An 18723-nucleotide genomic window follows, 5' to 3' on the forward strand; every position below is an offset into this window, starting at 1 on the left:
TATACCTACGAAGGAATAAAGGAGCTTCCCCAACTTCTACCTGCATGGCTGCAATGGGAGATGTTTTGAACGCACCACAACATATTCTAAGAGCTTGATTCTGTATAGTTTAAATCTTTTTGAGTGTGGTTTTAGATGCAAATCCGTAAATTATACTTCCATAATCTAAACTTGGTCTGATTAATGTATAATAAATTACTGTTCTCCGGCCGTCTCAGTAGGAAACATGGCGGCCGTCAGTAAGTACTTGACAGCGAAGAACTCCGCTGTAGCTGGCGGCATCCTACTCGTTTTATACTTCCTAAAGCAGAGACGAAGATCCGCTGGACTGAACAGGTATGTGAAAACACATATAAAGTACCTAATGCATGAAATCAGATCACAAATGAAGTCCAGTGTCAGAGTGACCCCGGTTCAACTACAGCAAAATGAGTCCGGCCATGAGCGTGTACAGTCTAGTGTACAGTAGGTAGGTTTTGAGACACATCCTTTATAATGAAATACAGCCCTTAAAACCCACATGAGGCTTACTGAACATTATTATGCTTGTTGCAGTCTCACTATCCAACAATGGACTCTTTCATTAAAGGACAGTGTTTGTTGGATAAGTGTTGCCACAGTATGCATTCAAAAATTCTATAGGCAAGAATTAATCATATTTGCACCTTGAACTCTCTAGATTTAAGATTCAGCATCAAGCATACCTATGACAGAAAAATGGCCATTTTTATGTAATGTTTCATATTGGATGTTATTGGATGTACTGTAGTAATTATTATTAATAGATTTATTTCATCATCCTCAACAGGAAGAAGGGTTCTTCAAATGATCTGAACAGTGAGGTAAGAGAAATGTATTTATTGATCTTTGCATGAACTGATAAAAACTGTATACGCACAGAATGATGTATATATAAGTTGCAATCTTGACTATTTAGTTAAAGATCCATGAGTTTCCTTTGACTTTCAACACTTCTTGTGTTTTAAAACCAGCAGAAAGATGGCAAGAAAGAGAGAGCTGCTGTGGACAAGCTCTTTTTTATCCGGATCTCACGGATCGTCAGGATTATGGTGCCGAGGTTCTTCTGCAAAGAGGTGAGAATTGGCTTCATGAAAGTTCTTGCTGAAACAGCAAGTTGGGGTGAGGCATAAATTGAAGGTTTCCCTTTTTTTCAATAGCCAATCACCTTTACTTTATGTCATAGTCAAGAACATGATTTTGTACTTGGTGTTGCTATTTAGAGCAACACCATTTTTTTCTGAACTGAAACATTATGCATTTTATACACTACCATTCAAATTTCTGGGGTCACTACATTTTTTGTTTTGTTTTTATAAATTATTTTAATTCAGCAATGCATTAAATTGATCAAAAGTTACATTAAGACTTTTTTTTAGTGAATAAAAAATTCACTATTCTTTTTATCAAAGAAATTTCCCCAAAAAATATTAAGCAGCACAACTGTTTTCAACATTCGATAATAATATTTGTTTAGCAGCAAGTCAGCATATTGGTATGATGTCAGTGACAGTTTCATGTGACAGTGAAGACTCGAGTAATGATGCTGAAAAATGTTGCCATCATAGAATTAAATGAAATGAAATTAAAACATATAAAAAATGAAAACAGCTATTTTAAATAGTAATATTTCACAATATGTTCATACTACGTTTTTGATCAAATAATTGCAGCCTTTGTGAGCGTTAGAAACCTCGTTCTAAAACATAAAAACTTATCAACTCCAAACTTATAGGATAACGTGCATGTGTATCTGCTAAATAAAAGCGAAGCATTTCAGCTCATTATGGTTTTTCACATTATCTATTTATTTATTTGTATTTTTTATTATTTGTATTTTTTTGTATGTCACAGACATGGTACCTGCTCCTGATTGCATTAATGCTTGTGACTCGGACCTATTGCGACGTCTGGATGATTCAGAACGGCACTATGATTGAAAGGTACCGTATTGATCTAGATCTCAAACTATTACACTTTGCAAAGACGCCAAGCACCCAGTTAAATATTGATGTAATGTGATTTGATTGTATGATTGTTTTGACATTTTAACAGTGGAATCATTAGCAGAGATATCAAACTATTCAAGAGGCATTTTTATTCCTACCTGACTATCATTCCTGGGGTAATTTACTGTATCTACATGTGCTGTGAAAACTAATGTATTGTTACAGATGTGTCATGTGATTTACATCACTGAACCAGTCCATTGTGTTTCCTCACATGCTCACCTCTCAGATCTCCTCTGGTCTGCAGTTTAAATGCACATTTGTGTTTTGTTAATGTGTGCTTCCTCCAAAATCATTTGCGTTCATTTTGTTCATGCACATGAAGGACAGGCCAGCGGGATGAGTGTTTATTCGCTTCTGTATTAACTCTGACCGTGTTTGCATGTGTTTGTGTGCATGTTGTGGTTTGCAGTGCGATCATTGGTCGGTCCACTGAAGGTTTCAAGAAGTACTTATTCAACTTTATCACGGCCATGCCAGTTGTAAGTCTCTGCTGTTATCAAAGTTGGTAGTTAATGTTAATAATCAGAGGAGTTCTGAGAATGTTAACTGTCGAAACTGTGAAATTAAAACTGCTTCCAAATAACCACCTTAAGCAAACAACCAAACTAATATATGCTTCCTGTTTACATAGAAACATCTCTGAGGCTAGAATGCGTTTGTTTAATATCAGTACGAGAGCAGCATGCAAGAATTGAAAAGTTGTTGCTATGGAAACCTCCAGATTTGTAAATGGCTGCATCTCAATCTTTTAGATCGCCCTGGTGAACAACTTCCTGAAGTTGGGCCTGAATGAACTGAAGCTGTGCTTTCGCGTGAGACTTACCAAACATCTCTACGATGAGTACCTTAAGTAAGGCCCATCACTGCCATGACATTACTCCAATTGAAATGTGACCCTGGATCACAAAACCAGTCATAAGGGTACATTTTTTGAAATTTAGATTTATACATCATCTGAAAGCTGAATAAATAAGCTTTCCATTGATGTATGGTTTGTTAGGATAGGACAAGATACTTGTATTATTAATATTTGGCCGAGATACAACTATTTGAATATCTGGAATCTGAGGGTGCAAAAAAATCTAAACACTGAGAAAATCACCTTTAAAATTGTCCAAATGAAGTTCTTAGCAATGCATATTACTAATCAAAAATTACGTTTTTATATATTTACGGCAGGAACTTTACAAGATATCTTCATGTAACATGATCTTTACTTAATATCGTAATGATTTTTGGTATAAAAGAAAAATCAATAATTTTGACCCATACAATGTTTTTTTTGGCTATAACTAAAAATATACCCCAGCGACTTAAGACTGGTTTTGTGGTCCAGGGTCACAAATATTCTTCATGAAAACTCAGTAAAATGCATTACTATTATATTTGCTCATACTGGATTAGCTGTTTGTTATAATGTGCTTAAATACAAATGATTAAAATGGATGCATTGACATTAAAATTCTGATTAATGGCTGATATTAAAATTAAAAATAATTTTGTGTAAAAAAAAAAGTATTATTTTTAATTGTATTATTTAAATTTTAGTTATCACTCACCATTTAGAACTGCAAGTATGTAAGACTTTAATTTTAAGATCTGCTGAAGATTACATTAAAATTTTTAGCCTTAAAAAATAATAGCTGAGCACTATGTACAAAAGTAATTTTAATGAAAATATGTATACAAATATCTTTTAGTTAATTGTTTTATTAAAATGTAAAAAAAAAAAAAAAAACACTACTATCGGCCGATAACCGATATGGTATGAACCAGATTGTTCAACAGAGGTGACATTTTTTTTCTTTCTGAGTGAGAAAAAAAGTGAATTTGTTGTGAAATGTGATTCTTTCTGAAGAAAATGCAAAAGTCTAGTTACTAATCTCACTATCTTTGGGTTCACAGGGGATATACATTCTACAAAATGGGAAACCTGGATAACCGCATTGCTAATGCAGATCAGCTGCTGACACAGGATGTGGAAAGGTTCTGTAACAGTGTGGTGGAGCTTTACTCCAACCTCAGCAAGGTGCGACAACTTTGTCCAAAATACCCAATTTACTTTCTTAGTATATTTCCCGGCATTTGCTAAGTTCTTCTTGCTTTTCCCCCTCCAGCCCCTGTTGGATATCGGTTTATACATTTTCAAATTGACAACAGCAATCGGTGCTCAGGTGAGAGTGCAAGACTGTGTGAAAATCTACTGTAGATCAATGCCATTGGACATTTTGAGGATCTTTTGGACTCTTTGCACAGGGCCCTGCATCTATGATGGCCTACCTGCTGATCTCCGGCCTCTTCCTGACCCGTCTACGTAGACCTATCGGTAAGATGACAGTAACCGAACAGAAGTACGAAGGAGAATACCGATACGTCAACTCTCGTCTCATCACAAACAGGTGACTTGTCTTACTTGTATGCGTTTTTGTACTATAATTTTGTTTTTCTCAAATTTTGATGCATGTCATAATTTCCTTCCCAGTGAAGAGATCGCCTTCTACAATGGAAATGTAAGGGAGAAACAGACAATTCATTCAACCTTCAAGAAACTGGTGAGTATACGACTGTACAAATCTGTGAGTGTTTATTATCAAAAGGGTTGCATCAGTATTTACTGATAAATTGCCGATAAGCCAATAATTATTTTGCTGATAAATGGCCGATATTTAAATGTAATAATTTACCTAAATAAGATAAAAATAAAACTGGACTAATATGATTCATTTTAAATTGCAAGTGAATTTAGGCATTACAACATTATAATGTACATTATGACAAATTAATGTTTATTTTGATTACATTTAACAGTGTTATTCAATTATTAGTGTGTCTTTTTAATTAATTTTGTGGCAAAGGTAATCTAAAAACGTAATTAAAGTATTAAAGGTAATAAGAATACATATGCATATACAATTAAATATCCAATACTCTAATATTGGCCAGTAATCTATAACCTATGTAATATAGGTTTGCATCTTGATATCTGAGTTTGTTTGCAGGTAGATCATCTGCACAATTTCATCATCTTCCGTTTCTCCATGGGAATGGTGGATAGCATTATTGCCAAGTGTAAGAGGACGTTTCATTATCTTCCCTAAATAAAAAATACATGATCATGAGCAGTAAAAGATGGCTAAATTGTTCTGTCTTGTTCCAGATTTCGCTACCGTTGTTGGGTATTTAGTCGTCAGTCGTCCTTTCCTTGATTTATCTCATCCTCGACATCTGACCAGCTCACATGCTGAACTGCTGGAGGTAAAACTTCACTCCTGATATCACAATTATTCCTAGTTAGTGGCCCTCAATTGTTTTTACAATGCATTTAAATCTTGACATGTTCTTCTGAAGGACTACTACCAGAGCGGCCGTATGCTGCTGCGTATGTCACAGGCGTTGGGCAGGATCGTCCTTGCAGGCAGAGAAATGACGCGACTGTCAGGGTAAATAACCTATGTAATATAGGTTTGCATCTTGATATCTGAGTTTGTTTGCAGGTCGATCATCTGCACAATTTCATCATCTTCCGTTTCTCCATGGGAATGGTGGATAGCATTATTGCCAAGTGTAAGAGGACGTTTCATTATCTTCCCTAAATAAAAAATACATGATCATGAGCAGTAAAAGATGGCTAAATTGTTCTGTCTTGTTCCAGATTTCGCTACCGTTGTTGGGTATTTAGTCGTCAGTCGTCCTTTCCTTGATTTATCTCATCCTCGACATCTGACCAGCTCACATGCTGAACTGCTGGAGGTAAAACTTCACTCCTGATATCACAATTATTCCTAGTTAGTGGCCCTCAATTGTTTTTACAATGCATTTAAATCTTGACATGTTCTTCTGAAGGACTACTACCAGAGCGGCCGTATGCTGCTGCGTATGTCACAGGCGTTGGGCAGGATCGTCCTTGCAGGCAGAGAAATGACGCGACTGTCAGGGTAAAAGTTCACACATCCCCATCACCTTGCACCATGGTTACTTGCCATTTAATTAAAGCTTGGTACATTTGATGCTATAAAATGAGTTTGTTTTTCCCTTCAGCTTCACCGCTCGCATCACTGAGCTCATGAAGGTCCTGAAAGAGCTGAATTCTGGGAAATACGAACGCACCATGGTGTCTCATTCAGAGAAGGGTGAGCTTCCGAGACTCTTGAAGTCCAAAACAAACTTCAAAGAGCTATGTAATTGGTTTTAATAGATTTTTTTTTTCATGTTTTTTTATGAACAGATGCTTCCGAAAAGCTCACACTGATACCTGGAAGTGGAAGAATCATCAATGTAGACAATATCATCAAGTAAGAGCAGCTTCCTTCAGTCCTTTATCTCAGATTGAGTGCTTCACTGTTAGGAGAAACAACTATGCTAAGTTTAATATGTAATTTCTCATCAGGTTTGATCACACGCCCCTGGCTACACCTAATGGAGACATTCTGATCAGAGATCTGTGTTTTGAGGTGTGTTTATTATTTATACACTGACAATAAATGGAATAGAAATTCTTAATGTCTCACAATTTTGACCCGTATGTCTTGCGCCTTGTATATCTGCATATCAGAGGTTTTCTGAAATGCTTTTTGCAGTTGCTTGCAACTTGCAATTTTTTTGCTCATTTTAAATCTCACAACTGTTTCTCAGTATTGCAACTTAGATTAACACAGTTGTGCCTTTTATTTTTCCCAATTGTAACTTTGTTTCTCACCGTGTGATTTCATTTCTCACATATACATATTTTTCTGATACGTGCGACTTTGTTTCTTTATTTATTCTTTGTTTCATTTGTAATTTGTTTTTCATTATTGCAAATTTGTTTCTCAGTGATTTTAGTTTAATATCTCACATTTGCGACTTTTTTCACAATATGATTTTATATCCCACATTTTCAACTTTTTCAAAATTGCAGCTTTATATCCTGCAATTATGACCTTGTTTTTCATTATTGCAACTTTATTTCTCATATTGTGATTTTTTACAATTATTTTTAATTTTTTTTCTAATTTGCATCTTTTTCTCATAATTGCATCTCTGTATCTAAAATTTGCAACTAATATTTGTTTCTCACAATTGTGGACTTGCAATTGCGACTGTATTTCATGGAAGCCCATTTCCACCACTGAATAAAAAAAAAAAAAAAAAGGTAATTGCACATTTTTATCTCACAGTTCGGACTTTTCTCAATCGCATGTTATAAAGTCAGAATTGCGTTATTAGAAAAGTCTAAATTGTGAAGAAAAGAGTCAATCGCAAGATATTAACCTGCAATTGTAAGAAATTAGTGCTTTTTCCCCTCAGAATTTGAAAAAATTGCATTTGCAAGTTTATTTCTCACAATTCTGATAAAAGTAGTCAGAATTACAAGAAAAAAGTCAGTTGCGAGATATATCTCGCTGTTCTGACTTTATAACTCGCAATTACGAGTTTATATCTCACAATTCTGAGAAAACAAGTCAGAATTGCGAGACGTAAACTGGCTATACTATGGCTTCCATAGTGTATTTAATGATTATGACTTTATATATTGCAATTGCGACTTTGTGACCTTTTTCACAAAAACCTTGTTTACTTTTTAGTCAGGGATGGAAACGGGCTTAAGTAATGTAAATTTGTGTGCACTCCTCTTATTGTGTATTGCTCTTCAAAGGTGAAATCCGGAACCAATGTTTTGGTGTGTGGTCCCAACGGGTGTGGAAAGAGTTCACTTTTCCGGGTTCTTGGAGAGGTGAGCACATCTGTGATACTCGGACTGAAATTCTGCCCTCGTTCCTAGTTCTCCGTGAAAAATCTTCCATTTTATCTGTTAAATGTTGGGTCTTCGGCCTCTCTCTAGTTGTGGCCACTGTTTGGTGGGAGTTTGACGAAACCAGAGAGGGGGAAGCTCTTCTACGTCCCTCAGGTGAAACTTTAACCTGATTTTTACAGCACAAAACCCACTTTACCCATGGCAGAACATCTGAATGGTCCACAACAGCTGAATAGCTTGCCTTTTTTGTCTGTTTTCAGAGGCCTTACATGACCCTCGGCACACTGAGGGATCAGGTGATCTACCCAGACACCCATGAGGACCAAAGGAAGAAAGGCATCTCTGACCAGGTACTATAAACTAGTTTTTTTTTAAATCTGAAAACCCTTTAACATGTGCAGATCCACCTGCATATTTATTTCATAATAATCCATTTTCATTCCATCCACCTGTTTTTTTGTGGCAGGTGCTGAAGGAATACCTGGATAATGTCCAGTTAGGACACATTTTGGAGAGAGAGGGGTCGTGGGACATAGTTCAGGACTGGATGGATGTGCTCAGTGGAGGAGAGAAGCAGAGAATGGCGGTAAACAGACATTTTTAACAACCGCAAAGAAAGTCCCTTACACGTACAGTAATGCAAAATGACTTACAGTAACTGCAGGGGCAGTTCTCATGGGACAAGCAGAAGTCAGTGGCACTGATAAGGGCTACGTTGTTGTCTCGTTAACATCCAGTTTTTGAACCACTTCACCACAATTTGTGTTAAAACCCAGATCTTTTACAATGTCATTGCACGTCCGCACTTAGACTGAGTCACATCATGTTGGAATCATCAGAATTACCGTAGTTCTAAGAAAACAAATGAGAGATTTCCCATCCATGGGCTCAGAAAATGTCTATTTAATTTGTCATTTGTTTTCAATAGTTTTGTGGTTTTTACATGACATTACAGCAGTCAAGTGGGAGAGGTCAGAGTTTTTCTAACATGTATAAAGAGTTCTTTGGATCTACAATAATTCCAGTAATGCTGAAATGACGTTAACTCTTCCTAACCTGATAAAAAAAAACAGATATTGTTTCATAAAACCATGATATCATCTATTTGATTTTTTCCTTGCCAACCGCGGTGAGTGACGCTGCATTTTATAAGGTCACTTGGTTTCCAATGCGTAGCCCCGGCCTCACTGAAATCTGACTGGTCCAAAATATTGGTCCTCATATACACTACCATTCAATAGTTTATGGTCAGTAAGATTTCTTTTTAATGTTTAAAGTCTCTTCTACTCACAACGGCTGCATTTATTTGATCAAAGCAGTAAAAAAACAGTAATATTGTAAAATAGAATTATTTAAAATCACAGTTGTTCTATTTTAATAGATTTTAAAATGTAGGAATTATATTCCAATGTTGCAAAGCTGAATGTTCAGCATCATTACTCCAGTCTTCAGTGTCGCATGATCCTTCAGAAATCATTCTAATATGCTGATTTGCTGCTCAAGAAACATTTATCATTATTATTTTATTAAAAAGGTTTTGCTTTATAATATCAGGATTCTTTGTTTAAAAAAAAGTTCAAAAGAAAAGCATTTATTTGAAACGGAAATCATTTGCAACAGTATACTGTCACTATTAAGTATTCTTGCTGAATGAATAATAAATATAATACAATTCTAAAACTGAATCTTGAACTGTAGTGCATATTAAACATCAAACACAGACCAATTCTGATATTATAGGACAAATCCCTCAAATCCCACATGGATTTCCACTAAACTCTGCAGCATTGTATTGTCAATATTATGCAAATTACATTTGTATGCTTATAAATGAGAATTCATAGATGGGTTTTTTTTTTCATAGATGGCCAGGCTCTTCTACCACAAGCCCCAGTTTGCCATCCTGGATGAGTGCACCAGTGCCGTGAGCGTAGATGTGGAGGATTACATCTACAGTCACTGCAGAAAGGTGTGCATTTCTCTATCCTAAAGAGACTTTCTCATCATATTTCAGAGTATTTTGCTGAAATTTCTCTTCATGTGTGGTTTATTCTTCTTGTTCCTCAGGTTGGTATCACCCTGTTCACAGTCTCTCACAGAAAGTCCTTGTGGAAGCATCATGAGGTGAGATCAGCGCTGCTTTCCCATCATCAATTTTTACCAACATTAACCGTATACTTAATCACAAAATGTCCTTTCTTCTTTCCAGTACTACCTCCATATGGACGGCAGAGGAAACTATGAATTCAAACTAATCACCCCTGAAACTGTGGAGTTCGGCTCTTAGAGGAAAAACAACAGCACTATACTATCAGCGGCCCTAGTGAGGGTCCCTAACTGTTCACTTCTTAAAGGGACAGTTCACCCCAAAATTACAATTCTGTCACAATTGACTCTTTCTTCTGTTGAAACCAAAATAAGGTAGCTGTTGATGGTAGCCATTGACTTTTTCCATACTATGGAAGTCAATGGAGACTGTTTGGTTACCAACATTCTTTAAAATGATCTTCTTTTGTGTTTAGAATAACTTGAGGCTGAGTAAATGAGTAACATTTTCATTTTTGGGTGAACTGTCCCTTTAAGGAGTCACCTGCCAACCTAATCTAGGAGTATGTTTTTAATGCTCATAACCTTTTTGGGATGAAATTGTGTTTAGAGATTTATTAACACTACTTTTGTCCTTAGTGATTGTATATAATTTTGTAATTTAAGCAGTCCAATTTATAGGACATCCGTTAAGTACGCGTGAGAGCGTATACCAAGGAAATACGTCTTGTGTCTGTGCACTAATTTGTTTAATAAATAAAATGTGTCTGTAGAGGCTCACACAAATCAGTGCCACCGGGCGTTAGATACACGGTAATGATCTAATATTGCCTTTTTCCTCATCAGCTAAGTCTTTCTTTAAGCTACTAAGTGGCCTTTCGTGCTCACTGCAGCATGGTTGGGTGGTCTGTATGTGTGCGAGTTGTTTTTATGGTGCACTTTACCTGGTATGGTAATTTGGAAAACCAGGAAGCCTTGTACAACCGTTAGGTGTCTGTAATCGATGAGAAGTTGCTTATGCACTTGTTTACTCCAGCACTGTTGGCATTTCTTGATGTGGAAGGAATCAGGAACGGTTGTTGTGTGTAAGAACTGTAAGAGACATTGTTGTAGCACTTCACACATTGAGCAAATGAACCACTTTGCTGTATGTTTTCATTAAAAAAAGGAGGTATTGATACTACGAAGTCTGTTAGTGGTCTTTTTTATCTTGAAGAAATTGTTATAGATTGTGTTGATGATTTCAGGAGAGTGTGAATTCAGTTGGACTGGTTTATTGTTACTTTAGGAAATCTTTGAAAAGATGAATGTTGAATTTGAACACACTTCAAATGTAAGTGAAAGGTCATTTAGATTAGACACTGCTTTGACCTTTCACCCTCCACATGACAATGTATTTTTAATGTCTCTAGTCACCTGTTCTTGGCCAAAGGTGGTAAAACACAAACTCGGATGTCCTATTGGCCAAAAGTGATTGAGAAATTCCATTTGATATTTTGGATTTACCTGAATCACTACTGTAGTTTCAAACTACAGTCCATCCCATTTTATTGGTTTAAAAGTATTTGTCCTTAACAAATACTAAGTATTATGACATTAGCATGCAAATATCATTGCACATGGAGCCTACCAGTCAAAGGTGTGAAAGAATTAATATTTTTTGAAGTCTTATGCTCACCAAGGCTGCATTTATTTGACCAAAAATACAGTAAAAACAGTAATATTGTGAAATGTTTTCTATTTAAATATATTTTAATGCCGTGGCAAAGGTACATTTTCAGCATCATTACTCCAGTCTTCAGTGTCACATGATTCTTCAGAAATCATTCTTTTGACCGGAAGTGTATATAGTAATTTGTTAGTACAATGGTATATATCAGCGTAGTATTAACATCTGATACCATCACTGCACACTGGCACTGCATTTGTTTTGTACTGTAGCTTGTGCATGACTTGCTATTCAGTGTAAGTTAATGATTTATGAGATCTGCTGGAGAGCTTCCACTGTAAACTCTACTAGATCCGTATAAACCGCATCTGCTTGATAAGGGTTGGTATATTACCAATGGGATTGCAAATAATTATGTTACTAAAGATTTACCGTGGCTGTCATAGTAACACACTGAAAAACACTGTATAGAGAATTATATTTGAGAAATATTTTCAAAAAAAATAAATGTATGTATAAAAAATATTGCATATTATTTCTAGTTTATTTTAAATTCTTATTGAAATAATACAGAACAAAAGAAAAACAAAATATTATATATTTATTATTAATCAGTATTATGTTTGGTTTGTAACTGATAAGATTATTAAAATGATAATATATTTAAAATATACTATTAAACAAGAACTACTTTATTTTTGCTGTTATCTTTTGCTTTTTTTTTACTTTGTTAGCAGCTGATGCCATTTAAAAAATAAAAGATATATATATATATATATATATTAGGGATGCACGATATATCGGCCACCATATCGGTATCGGCCGATAAATGCTAATTTTTTCTGTTATCGGTATCGGCCTGATAAGAAAATTTGGCCGATATCTTAAAGCCGATAAATAATGCATTATTTCCTTCAGAGACACTTCAGATGCGCGCTGTTCGTTTGCAGCCTTTTGTGCATAGATAGAGAGAGATAGATGTGTGTGAGAAAAATTTTGTATTATTTAATAATTACAATACAATTATTTTTATGAACATGTTGTTTGGTAGCTGATCATGTTATTAAAAATAATAATAGTAATAATTATATTACTATATATATATATATATATATATATATAAATTATTATAAAATTATTCAAATTGTAAATTATTTACAGCAACAACTAATATAGTAGTAGTAATGTTTGTTATTGTTGTATTTCTAAGCTCTTTTTTTTCTTTCTGATAGCCGATAATAACATTAATTTGTTTACTTTGTAAACCGGTGAACGTTGGCCATCATGTGCTTCATTCTGAGCTCAATACAGGAAGCTTGTCATAAACCACAAGTAGTTTCCCTTTAGGTGCAGAGAATTGAGTGTTAAGCTGTTTGTGGCTTGTCAGTGTCTGAGTGACTCTCAAACCTGTAACTTCACTTTACACTGTGAGCGTTTCCAGGATCAGATCAGCCGTCTGAAGGCATGATATGGCGTGGTTGGCCTTCCTTCTTATCTCCTGCCTTCAGACATTCTACACATGTCAGGCGAATGAACAAGGTAGACTATTTCTGATGTATTTTCTTTATGATCTGTATTATTATAATCTTTAAGGAAGTGTAAACCTATCTGGCCTCATGATTACTAGTGCAGACAAACCGGTTCAGTAAGAATTTTTCATGTGATCAAGTGGGAAATGAGTTCACTTTGAGTCTGTTGAATATGCATTGATATAATCTCTATATCTACATGTTTTGTTTCTCTTCAGCTTCTCTGAAGTTTGTTGGGATTGGAGACTGGGGTGGACTTCCTATATACCCCTACTACACCCCGCATGAGTTCGACACGGCCAATGAACTGGGCAGAATCGCTGAGAGCTCAGGGCTGGACTTTGTCCTCAGTCTTGGAGATCATTTCTACTTCAGCGGGGTCAGAGACGTAGATGACACCCGCTTTAAGGTGAACGCCAGGTTAAGTCAGTTGTGTGATTCATCTCCTCCTAAATTTCTGTCTTAAGTGCTTGTGAAATTTGCACAAACCGTTTTGAGGGATCTGTCATGCAAAATGTAGGGTTTTCTCAGGTTAATGTGTATAACTGGCAGTACAGCTTCAAATGTTGATGATGTAACCAGGGTCAGACAGGTTAAAGAGCAGACGGTGATAGTGTGCAGGGTACTTCAGCTCAGTGAACTGTCTTCACACTCTCTGCTCACCTGATATAGTCAGTGTGATGAATTGGTCCCTCTAGTGGCAGAAGAACAGAATACAATAAAGCTTTTGCCTTATTCATAAGTAAAACTGGATTACTCCTAATCAGTCACCACAAATAAAATAAAATAAGATCAAATAAAATATAAAGGACCAGGGTACAATATTTTATTTTATGGTATTTCTATATGGTTTACCTGTTGCATTTAGTAAACACAAGTAAAACCAAGGATGGATCCTCATCACCATATTTAGATCAATGTAACTGTGATAATTGTTATTAAAAGCCTAAACACATTTATTAAAATAAAATAACATTAAAATTACATTAAAATGAAATGAAATAAAATTTAAAAAATTAAATTAAATTAAATTAAATTAAATTAAATTAAATTAAATTAAATTAAATTAAATTAAATTAAATTAAATTAAATTATGGACCAGGGTACAATATTTTATTTTATGGTATTTCTATATGGTTTACCTGTTGCATTTAGTAAACACAAGTAAAACCAAGGATGGATTCTCATCACCATATTTAGATCAATGTAACTGTGATAATTGTTATTAAAAGCATAAACACATTTATAAAAATTAATTAAATAAATAAATAAATAAATAACAAAAAGTACCATGCTACATTACGAGGGTCCAGATGGTAATACCATAGTGCTTTGATATATTTTATACCATGATAATATCTTGTGCATTTGCATCCCTTACAAAATGTGATGGTACTTTCATATATACCATGGTACTCAAATTCAAGTACAATGGTTTTTACAAGGTATTTCCAAATTAATGCAAAAAATACCATAGTACATTTCTTTGAATTCTTTTGTATGAATCTGTAACATTTGTACCACAATTACCATAGTAAACCATGGCCAGTTTTATGTAAAATAACTTGATTACATAATGGATGCCAATAAAAATATACTTACTTTAAAAAAATTATTATTATTATTTAGAATATATAATATTTTAATGTTGTTTTAAGTTACATAAATGACCTAATTGTGTATTTTTGTATTTTACAAAATTCAAGTTATAATTATATGATGTACTTTTATTCATATTTAATAATATAATAATATTTTATTAATACTATAATAGTAATAATATATAATATTTAGTAGTAATAATAATAAATACTAAACTGATTTTTTAAAAGTTGTAATGCAGCTCTCTTCTTCAGTCTACCTATGAGAGTGTGTTCTCTCACCCCGCGCTGATGGCCGTGCCGTGGTACCTGGTAGCAGGAAATCACGATCACCGTGGAAACATATCAGCCCAGATCGCCTACTCTAACAGATCTGAAAGATGGTGAGAGAGGTCAGAGGTCAAGCTCTGTGTGTTAAAGAATGTATTCATTCATGACCACAGTGTGCTGCTGTTAATGTTTGGCAGGATCTACCCCGACCTCTACTACGAGCTGAACTTCAGGATTCCTCACGGCAACACTTCCATCACGGTTCTGATGATTGACACGGTGGTTCTGTGTGGGAACACCTATGACGGGCTTGACCCTGTAGGTCCGGAGAACTACGCTGCTGCTAAACGACATCTGAAATGGATCGAGAAGAAACTTCAAAACACCAAGTGAGTTATTAGTACGACAGTAGCTACATAAAAGCCAAATGCAAACAGTCTGCCCAAAATCTAATAGAAGAACAAACAACATTGAAATCCAGTGTGGATAATCACAGGATGTGTTTTGCTTTTACTGGGCAAATTTTAGTCCTGTAACAGGAATTTTAGGGCATGTTTTTAAAGGCCCTGACCTGCCACACTGCTTCCACTCCTCCATTGTCACATTCTTTCACTTATTCTCTCTCACTTCTTCACCGATCCACAATCACATCCTCCTAAATCCCAGATATGAGCTAGAAAACACTCCAGGCATTCCATAATAAAAATAGGCCCAGCTCTTAAAGAGATAGTTCACTCAAAAATGAAATCTGTCATTGTTTACTCACCCGTATGTCATTGCAGTCGTGAATGCTGCTTTGCTTTCTGAGCAGCACGAAGAAGAAATGTTTCAAATCTATCGATACATGAATTTCTAAGGCCTAAACATAATCAAAACTTTGCTAAAAAAAACTTGCCTCATGTCGTCTGATTGATACTGTATGCTTTTTTTTTTAGCAAAGGCCTTTTAGAATAACTGTAAAAGTGTTCACTTTCAGCAAATTTAAGAATAACTTATATATTGCTATTAATATTTCAATAATAACACGTACTGGACTGAAGCAATTTAGGTTTACTTGATTGATTACCCATACATCATTTTTTATAGAAAAACATGCTAAAATGTGAGTATCAAATATTATACATCAGGCTTTTTATGAATATTTGATCATTAAGGCATTTAAATATCATCTTATTAAGACATTTTATTGAAAGGTATTGTGTGGCAACTGATATGTATGTGTCTTTCATGTAAATAGTCTGCTATATGGTTATAAAGATCTCACTGATTTACATTACAAGCTATCAGAATTTCTCTCTCTTCCTACTTTTTGGCCATATCAGCATCTGCTCTAAATTGCATATTTTTGCTCAGTTTGGGCCTCTGAATAAAGTACTATACGAGTCATAAAAACCTGGTGTGTCAAATATGATACAAAACAAAAACACTTTTCAATAAACTGTCAATAAACTATTAATTCATATGCCAGACAGGGTTAAAGAATCTCCATGCAACAATTTAAGTTATAACTTACAAGATGACAGCTTAATTAGCATTTTCAGTGACAATTCTTTTTGCCCAGTTTTATGACTTCAGCATTATGGACACAATACTGATTTTGTAAAAGGACGAAGGTTATGCTCCTGAGAGTTTTGTGTTTAATGTACAAACCGTTACCAGGCAGATAAAACTAAACTCAAACAGCACATGCCCTCACATGTGCTGGGGAAATTACAGTAAAAATACCACTGAGAATAATAGCGGCAAACACTCACAGCTGTTTTCCACAACAGAAGTGAAACAAAGTTTATATTCATCAAATGTGTTTAGAATAAATGCATCTGTTAATCCTCAGGTCAGATTTTGTCATTGTGGCCGGTCATTATCCAGTCTGGTCCATTGGGCATCATGGTCCGACCAAGTGTTTGATATCAGAACTCAGACCTCTTCTGAAGAAGTACAGCGTCTCTTTATATCTGTGTGGTCATGACCACAGTCTACAGGTCGGTATCTTCAACATCACATCATCACGTAATAGAAAATCAAGCAGTACTATAACTTTTCAATAAAACATTCTTTTAAAGGATCACGCCAAAAAATGAACATTTTCTGAAAATGTACTCACCCTCATGACATCCGAGATGTAGATGAGTTTGTTTGTTCATCAGAACAGATTTGGAGAAATTTAGCATCACATCATTTGCTCAGCAATGAATCCTCTGCGGTGAATGGGTGCCGTCAGAATGAGTGTCCAAACAGCTGATAAAAGCATCACAATAATCCACAAGCAACCCACATGACTCCAGTACATCAATGTCTTGTGAAGTGAAAAGTTGTGTGTTATCAACTGAAACTGTTGCTTCCTGCTAAAATATGAGTCCTCTAACAATAATATTGCTTTCTCCAGTGAACAAGTCAACTCATCTGAATCAGGAGAGAAAAATGCACAAATCAGGTACCATTTACAAAAGAAAATAAAACAGTTCTAAATAAATATGTTGGTGGATTTATGTGAGAGGACAACAGGGGATGGACTTTCCACTGGAGGAAGCTTTATTATGGATTATGGACAGATAATTTGGCCAGAAGCAACGGTTTAAAGTTAAAAAGCCTAAATTATGGATTTGTTTCTTACAAGCATGCAGCTTTTCATTTTACAAGACATTAATTGATGTACTGGAGTTGTGTGGATTATTGGGATGTTTTTCTCAGCTGTTTGGACTCTCATTCTGACGGCACCCATTCACTGCAGAGGAGCCATTTGTGAGCAAGTGATGTAATGCTAAATTTCTCCAAATCTGTTCTGATGAAGAAAAAAAATCAAACTCATCTACATATAGGAAGGCTTGAGGGTGCATACATTTTCAGCTATTAATTTTGGGGGGATTATTACTTTTTTGTTTTCTTTTTACAAATTTATTAAAGCCATAATAGTGTCTTTAATGGGTACTAAAACATCAGCATCATGCAATTGAACTATAAACTTTAGTTTTTAAAAATGTTTTCTTTTTCTTCAGTTTATCAGAGAAGACGATGGAAGTTCATATGTTGTCAGCGGAACTGGAGTTAATGCAGAAATTTACACTGACCACAAAAACAGCTTCCCGTCGTCATGGCAGCTGTTCTCCAACGCAATCAATCAGACGACAGGAGCGTTTGTGTACTTTGAAGTCAACACAAGTGAGATGTTGATAAATTACATCCAGGAAGACGGGAAGTGTGTGTACCAGACATCCGTCCCAAAACGCAAAGTCCAACTTTGGACGTCATTATAACATTTGCCCCAGTCTGCTCTCAATGAACACAACAGTCACTTTGCCAAAAGTTCTTTCTAATTGCACCAACAATTCTTTATTGTATATTTGTATGTACATTTTAATTTAGTTTTACCAGTTTTTTTTTTTTTTTAAGTTTTAAATGTCAGTTTATCTTGCTATGTACAAAATAAAACATTTTTATTGCTGATTATTGGAAAATGCAGTGCACTGGTCTTGGAATTTGTATAGACAAAAACTATTTATAAAAGATATTTTATTTAAGTTGCAAATGTGAGTTTGCAGTCAGATGGGATGTGATTCAAAAGACCAAGGATCTAATATATATATATATATATATATATATATATATATATAATTCTTTCACAAAATAAGACTTAAAATGAGACTTGCAATTAAAAATATTTGATAGATGAGTCACATTTAATGGAATTCTACTAATTTACATTTGGGGGCGCCATTTACCTAATTGTTAGATATCTAAACGAGTTTGATTTTAAAGGTGACATATCATGAAAATCTGACTTTTCCAGGTTTTAAGTGCTATAATCAGGTCCCCGGTGCATCTACCAACCAAGGAAATGTGAAAA

General features: G+C 35.0%; 2 protein-coding genes across 3 annotated transcripts; both read left to right on the forward strand.

The window, feature by feature from the left end:
• Nucleotides 1-204: 204 nt before the first annotated feature.
• On the forward strand, nt 205-10993 carry abcd3a (ATP-binding cassette, sub-family D (ALD), member 3a). 2 transcript variants are annotated; one of them, XM_016244882.1, is made up of 24 exons: nt 205-336; nt 809-842; nt 993-1094; nt 1873-1961; nt 2440-2509; nt 2783-2880; nt 3936-4059; nt 4148-4204; nt 4287-4429; nt 4513-4582; nt 5030-5099; nt 5188-5285; nt 5379-5470; nt 6069-6160; nt 6256-6322; nt 6418-6481; nt 7666-7743; nt 7852-7917; nt 8025-8114; nt 8231-8350; nt 9629-9733; nt 9832-9888; nt 9974-10101; nt 10335-10993. In XM_016244882.1, exons 1-23 carry the CDS (start codon nt 227-229, stop codon nt 10049-10051), a joined length of 1974 nt encoding a protein of 657 aa, XP_016100368.1. In that variant the 5' UTR covers nt 205-226; the 3' UTR covers nt 10052-10101; nt 10335-10993. The 2 variants fall into 2 exon arrangements, with proteins under 2 accessions (XP_016100368.1, XP_016100367.1); XM_016244881.1 differs by lacking the exons at nt 5030-5099; nt 5188-5285; nt 5379-5470; nt 10335-10993 and adding exons at nt 5525-5594; nt 5683-5780; nt 5874-5965 and having other exon boundaries at nt 9974-10171.
• A 1813-nt stretch (nt 10994-12806) lies between these two features.
• Nucleotides 12807-18269, forward strand: LOC107560649 (tartrate-resistant acid phosphatase type 5-like). Its single transcript, XM_016244883.1, has 6 exons — nt 12807-13018; nt 13227-13417; nt 14865-14992; nt 15077-15268; nt 16714-16861; nt 17876-18269. The coding sequence occupies exons 1-6, from the start codon at nt 12949-12951 to the stop codon at nt 18131-18133; spliced, it is 987 nt and encodes a 328-aa protein (XP_016100369.1). The 5' UTR covers nt 12807-12948; the 3' UTR covers nt 18134-18269.
• Nucleotides 18270-18723: the final 454 nt, after the last annotated feature.

Source organism: Sinocyclocheilus grahami, unplaced genomic scaffold (assembly GCF_001515645.1).
Source record: "Sinocyclocheilus grahami isolate Dianchi unplaced genomic scaffold, SAMN03320097.WGS_v1.1 scaffold737.1, whole genome shotgun sequence".
Lineage (NCBI taxonomy): Eukaryota > Metazoa > Chordata > Actinopteri > Cypriniformes > Cyprinidae > Sinocyclocheilus > Sinocyclocheilus grahami.

What these genes read in the sequence shown, in the direction of transcription:
- LOC107560649 (XM_016244883.1), top strand. Translation starts at nt 12,949, where the DNA reads ATGGCGTGGTTGGCCTTCCTTCTTATCTCCTGCCTTCAGACATTCTAC. An exon ending in ATGTCAGGCGAATGAACAAG is followed by an intron (nt 13,019 to 13,226) that starts GTAGACTATTTC and finishes GTTTCTCTTCAG; the next exon opens with CTTCTCTGAAGTTTGTTGGG. An exon ending in GTCATGACCACAGTCTACAG is followed by an intron (nt 16,862 to 17,875) that starts GTCGGTATCTTC and finishes CTTTTTCTTCAG; the next exon opens with TTTATCAGAGAAGACGATGG.
- abcd3a (XM_016244882.1), top strand. Translation starts at nt 227, where the DNA reads ATGGCGGCCGTCAGTAAGTACTTGACAGCGAAGAACTCCGCTGTAGCT. An exon ending in AACGGCACTATGATTGAAAG is followed by an intron (nt 1,962 to 2,439) that starts GTACCGTATTGA and finishes TGTGGTTTGCAG; the next exon opens with TGCGATCATTGGTCGGTCCA. An exon ending in ATTCAACCTTCAAGAAACTG is followed by an intron (nt 4,583 to 5,029) that starts GTGAGTATACGA and finishes GTTTGTTTGCAG; the next exon opens with GTAGATCATCTGCACAATTT.